A 7903-nucleotide genomic window follows, 5' to 3' on the forward strand; every position below is an offset into this window, starting at 1 on the left:
TCCTTAAGCCCTAAGCAAGTCGTGATGTGTCGCAGGCACATTTTTTAGGACAGCCCAGCACAACCTTGAGCCAAAGCGAGTCGCCAGCACCTCCCGAGCCGGGAGGTGCCGGGAGGGTGTCAGCACACACACAGCTCATTAAAAGCGGATTAGGTGTTCTGTTTGAGCTCCTCAAACAGAACAACGCCGCTGGAAAAGAATGGCTTCTAACCACGGGAACTGGCAGAGAGAGGGGCACCGGGCTGCCTATTTTGGAAAGCTGGGGTTTCGGTGCTGTGTGTGTGTGGAGCTAGACTTGCTTCGGCAGTTCCTCTTAATGGACTCGAGCAGAAGAATTAGCACCAGTAAAGGCGTTAGGGGTTATTTGGTGACAACATGTGGAGGCTGAATAAAAAGGTATGCCAGGCACGAAAAGTTAGAAGCACTGATTAAATATTAAAAATGAATTAATTATTATTATTATTTTTAATCCGATGCAGCTTTTACTGTTAGCTACTAGGTTCCTCTCCCCCAAACATTAGACGAAATTGCATTGTTTACAAAAATTTATTAATACAAACTTTACACACTTTGTATAACAGTTATCAAAGTCCTAGTTATAGATATCATGTGTGTAATAATACTTTGCTGCAGTTCTTTTTATATTCATTCGCACACAAAATAAGTTCTCCAAGACTAACATCTACCTAAACTAGCACTGTATCTCAAATCTGCTCAAGTTTTGGTAAGGCTGTTGGCGTTTCTAAAAAGTACACAGAGGATAACCTAGGCGGTCACTTCATGATGCTTGCAGCTAGCCACTGAACTCGAACGGCTAAGGTCAGAAAGAAAACGTCAAGAGAGCCCTAGGTCATTATACCACAGCCGACACAAACACAGCAAACTCTGCCCATTGCCACAGAACAGAAGACAGAAGTACGACTAAAAACGCAAGCCGATGTGTTGCAGCATCGTAGGGCCACTAGATAGCCATCCGTCAACTCGTGGCGATTTACAAGGTGAAGAGAAGGCACCAAAGCTGCAAACTGCGCCCCGCGGCCCCCGGCCCCAGGAACCCAGACGGGGCGGGCAGCCCGGGCGGCAACACCCGGACCCCCCCGGAGCTCTGCCCGGGGCCGGGGCTGTCCCCGGGGGAGGTTTTGCCCGAGGCTTTTTTTTTTTTTTCTTTTTTTTTTTTTTTTTTTTTGGGTGGGGGAGGATGAGGGATGTTTTTTTCGAAAGCAATCGACGGCTCGAATTCGGGGCTGGTTTGTTTGTTCTTTTTTTTTCTTTCTTTCTTTTTTTTTTTCTTTTTTTTTTTTTTTTTTTTTTGGTGGCTTTGGAAAGACTCCTGTAAGGTTTGTGTGGTGAGCTGGAAGGAAGGAAGCGATACCTACGTGTCCTCCTCCGCCACCTGCCTTCGGGCAGGGAGGGGGCGAGCCCCCCCGGCCGGGATCGCCGCTGCCGACGGTCCCCCGGGTGCAAGGTAAGATAGGAGTCCGTACATAGAGAGATGAGGTGAAAATGGTTTATCTCGTTAGAAACCGGACCACAGGTGAACACTACACATTGTTGTATGACAAAAGTTCGTTTTATGAAATAAATTTTACTAAGCAATAAGCCAGAATGTAGAAAAATACATTTTACCTCCAAACTCAATAAACAAGGAACAAAAACTTTAGTAGTAGTGCATAATTCTTTAGTGGTAGCTACAACAGGGGTTCCTAAACTTTTACAATAAGAGCTTGCATAAAACAGAACAAAGGAGTGAGAGAGCGTTCACAATCTTTTTTTTTTTTTTTCCCCAAAAAAGAACATAACCCCAAAAAATAACTTAAAAAAAAAGGTGACTCGGGTGGGTTAAACGGTGCTTGGAAAAGTGCGAAGAGAGGATGAGAGGCGGGAGGGTCTATAAGAAAAATAACAATAATAATAATAATAATAATAATAATAACAGTCAAAGAAAAGAGCAACTCCGACCGAAAAAATGCAAAGGCGAGAACCCTGCTCATTTACACACGATGAGAAGCATGGACAGCACTGGAGAGTAACACACTGTACTTTGCATCCAGGTCCAGTACCGAGCTGCCCGAGGCAGTTGGGTAGCGGATCGGAGGGGGGGGTCGCCTCTGGCCCCCCGGCCCCTTGGGGCCACCCCCGCTCACGTCCCCGCTGGTCCCCCAAAGGGTCCTGGCTCCGCTCTGCCCCGCAGCCCTGCCCGGCCGGCCACAAGAGCACTGCGCGGGGCTGGGTGCTCGCTATCCTTGCTTCGGGGGTCGTTGGGGTTTTAGTTTTTTGTTTTTTGTTTTTTTTTTTGGTCTTGAGTTTTGATTTTGGTTTTCTTTTTTTTTTTTTTCTTTTTTTCTTTTTTTACTGTTCTCCCTCCAATAGGCAACAGAGATGTGCACAATTTGGATCGAGCTGTTGTTTTCGAGTGGGAATTGTCCTCTAAGCTCATTGTTTGAGGAGACGCTAATAAAGATACGACTGGAATCAAAGAAAGCAGGAAGAGTAAAACTAAAAAAATCGAAATCTAGAGCAAAGGGGACGCTGCCCCTTCAGAGAGCTAGTGGCAAAAGAGCCTGCCTTGAGACTCACCGGGGGAAGAATCTGCTTCAGCAATTCTCCCAAATCATTTTCCTCAAAATCCCCTGGGAGCAGGGCATCCTTCTCTATGTACAGTAGCAAATGGTGAAAATTAATGTTTCGACCCTGTCGTGGATAAAAATACTATCCTTTTAATTTCCGTTACAAAAATAGGAGTAATATTCAAAACAATGATTGTCTTTTTTTTCTATTTATTTTATATAAAAACATAAACAGCTCAGGCGAATTCTTGTTCTTGTGCAGGCTTTATATGAAGAATTGTTCTTTAGTATTCGTAGTAGTATTTATATATATATATTTATATATTATATATAACTTAAGGATTGGTCCACAAAGTAGATCTGTGCGTTTCTCTAGTGCTTTTGTACAAAAGAAAAACAATATTATTATCAAAATATTCATTTAATGGCTTTACTTCATACATAAATACATGTTTAGATAACACAGGAGCGGTGATTGTTCAGTCAGTTTGGAAATGACTTTTGTTTTTGTTTAGATTTTTTTTGTTGGTGGTGGGTTTCTCTCTCTCTCTCTCTCTCTCTCTCTCTCTTTCTCTCTCTCTCTCTCTCTCTCAGGACTTTGTATACACGGGAGGGGCTGGTTACTCATCGCTACAAATACGCTACTCGGCGTCCTTTGTTTTTAACTCTTTGTTTATACCTTTTCCCCAGGACGGCCGCTAAGTATTTCTTGACAGCCATTTGTTTCCGGTAGCGGCTGTAGCTGTCCGTGAAGATGCCGTCTATGTGCCGCTTGGTGAGCGGTTCCGCCTCGTCCCCCAGGCCGCTGCTGGCACCGCTGCAAGCACCGAGAAGCACAGCTCCATCAGCACAGCATCATCACCACCAACCAGCACAGCTCCATCACCGGCATAGCATCACCAGCACAGCATCACCAGCACAACTCCATCACCAGCACAGCTCTACCACCAGCATAGCATCACCAGCACAGCATCATCACCAGCACAGCATCATCACCAGCACATCTCCACCAGCACATCTCCATCAGCCCAGCTCCACCACCAGCCCAGCTCCGCCCCGCTCCGCGCCCCTCCGCGCCCCTCCGCGCCCCCCGGCCCCGAGCCGCCTCTCCCGGGGGCGCAGCGCGGCGGCTCCGCGGGCAGACAAAGGCAACAGCCCCGGCCATGCATTATTCATCCAGCCGAGGAAATGTCACCTCCCGCGGGGGGCATCTCGCCGGCCCTGCCCCACCAGCCGCCGCCGCCACGGAGCGCCCCGGGGGTTCGCCCCGCCGCGTCCCCCCCTGGGGACACCGCTTCCCACGGGGGACCGGGGACGGAGGGGGGAGGATAAGATGGGGGATGCCCAACTTCTCGGCGTGAAACCCAAATAAAATAATGGTAACTGGGGGGAAAGGAAGACGGATCTAAATGCACATATGCGCGCACGGGCGTGTTACACCGAGGAAACCTCCCGTCACGCCGGCGCTGGAGCCGGGTTTCCGCTGCTCCGGGAGCTCCCCGGCAGCCGTGGCCGGGGGCTGAGGCTCGGGGTGCCCCCTGTACACCCCCACATCCCCCCACATCCCCCCGCCAACCCAGCCCCGCCGCCGGTGCAAGGCATCCCCAGCGGCGGCCCGATGCGCTTTGTTCCCTCCAGCGCCCACCAACGCCCACCGCGGGGAAAAGAGCGAGCGGAAAGCCTTACCCGACCCGCTTGGCCATCAGAGAGTGCAGATATTTCCTGGCGGACAACTGGCCCAGGAGTTTCCTGTAGGCTTTGTTGAAGATCCCATCGGCGTGCCTGGGGCCGGAGGGAAGAGCCCCCGGGTGAGCGGCAACACCCCCGGCCTTCCCCGCCGGCAGCGGGGGGCGGCTTCTCCCCGAGCCCCCCGGGACCCCCCTTCCCCACCCGCAGCCCTCCAGGAGGTAAGGCTGCGCCCCCATTTCTTCTGACCGCCGGGACCCCGGCAGGTGGTCGTTTGATTGGGTTTGGGTTTATTTTTATTTTTTTTTCTCTAATTGCTGGAGGCTTGGTGGGTATTTTTTTTTGTCCTCCAGTCGGCTCGGACAAACCCGGCTCGAAATTGTCGCCTGCCACCCCGCGAGCTGCGGTCACCTTTTTTCCGGTGGGTAGTACAAGGTGTACACCTCGCCCAGCACGGAGGACGGACTCGCTATCCCCAGGGGCTCGTGGTCGTAGGCGAAGTCCTGCAGAGTGTTCCCGTCCTCGTCGTAGACTTCATCCTCCAGCCTGGCAACGAGAGCAGCAGGGAGAAGGAGTCAGCTCCCTTCATGCCTTCCCCGGCGGAGCCCACCCGGTCCCCCCGCCCCATCCCCGTCCAGCCTCTGCGGGGCAGGACCACGAGGGACGGAGCACGCCGAGCTCGGGAAAAATCCTCCAGCATCCCCTTTCCCCCCCCCTTCCCAGGCCCGAGGAGCAGCCTCCCCTCTGCCGGGAGCTGGGAGCCTGGTGCCTCCCGAGCGGAGCGCACGCACGCACGGGCAGCACCCGCACACCCACCCGCACACACACCCGCACACGCACACCCGCACACACACACACACACACACACACCCGGCCGTGTGCCAGGGGCTGGCCGGGAGCCTGAAGCATCCCCGACGGGGACCGGGAGGTCAGCGGCAGCCCCCCGGGGGCTGCGCCCCGCTCCTCCCCGTAGCGCCCGCGGGCTGGGGTGGGGCTTGCGCCCGCTGCTGCTTTTCGTTGAATGGTGGCTCTGCCCTTTGAGGTCCCTCCGGTTCGGTGTCCCCCCACCCCCCCCCCCCCCCCCCTTCAGCCTCCCCACCCCCCTAAGCCCTCCCCGCCTCTCTCTCTGCAGTACGATGTAGGTCATCGTACGATACAGGCAGCTATTTTTGTCTGCGAGCTTTAGCGGAGGTATTAATAATAGATGCCGCTAAAGTGTTTCGCTCCTGCTAATTCAGGCGCTTGAATGGAGGGGAGCCAGCTTGCCGCCGGCTAATGGCCCCGCAGGCCACCGAGCCCACTGCCCTGCCGCCCTTCTGCCCGGGGAGGGGAAGGGGCTGCTCTGGGCCAGCCCCGACGGGCTCCCGGCTCCTGCCAGGACACCTCGGAGCCCCCCAAAGGACACCCCGTAAAGGGCACCCTCCCGGGCCAGCCTTGCGCACAGCCGAGCAGCGAGGCGGGGGTGCCCCGCAGGGCCCCCCCCCCCGGAGCAAAACGGAGCTCGGGGGGGTTGGGAGGGGACAGGACGGCAGGAGCGAGCCCACAGCTCCCCCCCGAGCCCCCTGAGCAGGGTGGGACCGAGCTGCTGGGAGTCGTCCCGGGGCCGGCACGCATCCCACGGGGGGACCCCGCTGCTGCCCCAAATGCCTCCGGGGGGGTCCGAGCACCCCCGGCACAAGCCGAGAGGGGCGGCACAGGCACCGGCCCGCGATGCCGAGTAGATGGATAAGGAGAGGAAACCGCGACACCTCGGCAGCCGCCTTCCCCCACGAGGAGGGAGGTGGCACAAAGACAGGTAAATAGGGGAAAGGACCGAAACCCTGCAAACTCCGCTGGCACCACACGAGCCACAGCAGCTCTCGCACGCCAGCAGGCGACGGCGCACCCTGTCGCCCCCAGCCCCCGGCAGGGCAGGGATGCTCGCCGCTCCCCCGGCCGGCTGCAGACAACTAAAACTGCCAGGGTACTGGGGGAGGCAACTCCCCACCCCCTCCTCTCCCGGTCCCTGGGGACAAGAGGCTCCCTGGAGAAGTTAGTGCTGCAGCCGGGGGGCAACCCGCTGCCTGTCCCATCAGCACAGCATCCGCCCAACTTGTCCCCCCCGGCGCTTACAGCCCTACCAGGGTCTCCTCTCCCAGGACGGAGGGGGTGGGCCTGCAGGAGAAGAGGAGGGGGTTTCTTCTGCTGTCTGTCCCCCCCCCTCCCCTCTTAATTCGTCCCCCTTCCCTTAGCAAGAGCAGAGAGCCCCGGGGCGGGGGCCGGACCCACCTGAGCGCCGGGTACTGAAGTCCAGCCGCAGGTGAGCAGTAGACGCTGCAATGCATTATTATGCCATAGACCAGGAGTGCTAGGATCGCTTTGCTACACATTGCCACTCTGTGCGGGAGGGAAAGGAAAACCGCTGTCAAAAAAAAAAAATCATAAAAAATATATATATAAAAAAAATAAAAATATATATATAAAAATATAAAAATAAAAAATCGCCCACGACCCACCAAGCCCTGGCCGAGCCCGCGGGGGAAGGATGCTCGGCAGCGGAGCGGCGCGGAGCGGGGAGCGGCTCGGAGCGGTGCCGCCGCCGCCCGCCCCGTCGGTGCCCGCCCGCCCGCCCGCCCCGGGACCGCGGCGGGGAGGCCCGGCGAGCCGCCTCGTGTCCTTACCATCAAACTCTAAACACCCGGCACTAAGAGCGTTTGGCTGCGAAACTAAAAGGGCAGGTCTTTAAGAAAAAAATATATAGAAAAAGAAAGAAAAAAAAAGAAAAACCCAAAATAGGGGGAAAAAAAAAAATAGTGCTGTCTCCCAAGTTGCGGCCGAAAGGAGTTAAAACGCTCGTGGCATCGCCTCTCCGATGGGCGAAGGACCCGCGGGGTGAAGACGCCGCCAAAGCAGCAGTGAGTTGTGTGCTGATTTTAGGGGGATCTGCTCCAAAAAGAAGAAGAAAAAAAAAATAAGAAAAAAAAAAAAAGCGAAAAGGAAAAAAATATATATTCAAAAAAAAAGTTTGCAGGTAGCAGCACGGATCTGGAGTGGAGTCTGCGAGGGAAGGGAGAGGAGGGATGGATGGAGCGAGGTGTCGCCGGAGAAGGGAGCGCAGGGGAAGGGGGAAGAGAGCGAGCGAGCCCGGGAGGGAGCGGAGGCGGGGAGCCGCGGGCTGGCTGCGTGAGCTGTTGTCTTCCCCAGCTCTCTCCCCTCACTGAGCGCCTTCTCAGCCTTCTCCTCTTCTTCTCTTCCTGCTCGGTGGCTCCAAACTTGACCAGCCTTCCGCAGCCTTCCGTCTGATACGCAATTAGCAACAAAATCTTTGCAAACACCCCGCTTCGGCAAGAGCCCTCTTCGTAAACATTTGCCTGCTCGTTACCTTAGAGGACGGGCAATATTGTTTGTTGCCCCCGTGGTGGTGTCCGGATTTTTATTCATGAATCAAATGCCTTTTTTTTTTTTTTTTTTTTTTTTTTCCCCCGGTCACGTAATAATCGGGTATCAGAAAAGACGTCACCACCCCAATTCCTCAAGGAACACAGTTCTGTGTCGTCCTCAAAGATGAGCTTATCAGGAGTCATAAAGCTTCTCATAAACACCAACTCACGCTTCCCAAAAAAAAAAAATAAAAAAAAAAAATAAGGGTTAAATAAATAAATAATAATAAT

The 7903-nt window shown here is 54.5% G+C and overlaps 1 protein-coding gene across 4 annotated transcripts; it reads right to left on the reverse strand.

Moving 5' to 3' along the window:
• Positions 1–2977: 2977 nt before the first annotated feature.
• ADCYAP1 (adenylate cyclase activating polypeptide 1) lies at positions 2978–7632 on the reverse strand. 4 transcript variants are annotated; one of them, XM_084507525.1, is made up of 5 exons: positions 7615–7632; positions 6522–6629; positions 4665–4799; positions 4254–4349; positions 2978–3384 (listed from the first exon to the last, which is right to left on the reverse strand). In XM_084507525.1, the coding sequence occupies exons 2-5, from the start codon at positions 6620–6622 to the stop codon at positions 3198–3200; spliced, it is 519 nt and encodes a 172-aa protein (XP_084363651.1). In that variant the 5' UTR covers positions 6623–6629; positions 7615–7632; the 3' UTR covers positions 2978–3197. The 4 variants fall into 4 exon arrangements, with proteins under 4 accessions (XP_084363651.1, XP_084363650.1, XP_084363648.1 ...); XM_084507524.1 differs by having other exon boundaries at positions 6522–6654; positions 7615–7631; XM_084507522.1 differs by lacking the exon at positions 7615–7632 and adding an exon at positions 6914–7601 and having other exon boundaries at positions 6522–6654.
• Between the last annotated feature and the right edge of the window lie 271 nt (positions 7633–7903).

The sequence above is a fragment of the Aythya ferina genome (genome assembly GCF_964211825.1).
Source record: "Aythya ferina genome assembly, chromosome: 2".
In the NCBI taxonomy this organism is placed as follows: domain Eukaryota; kingdom Metazoa; phylum Chordata; class Aves; order Anseriformes; family Anatidae; genus Aythya; species Aythya ferina.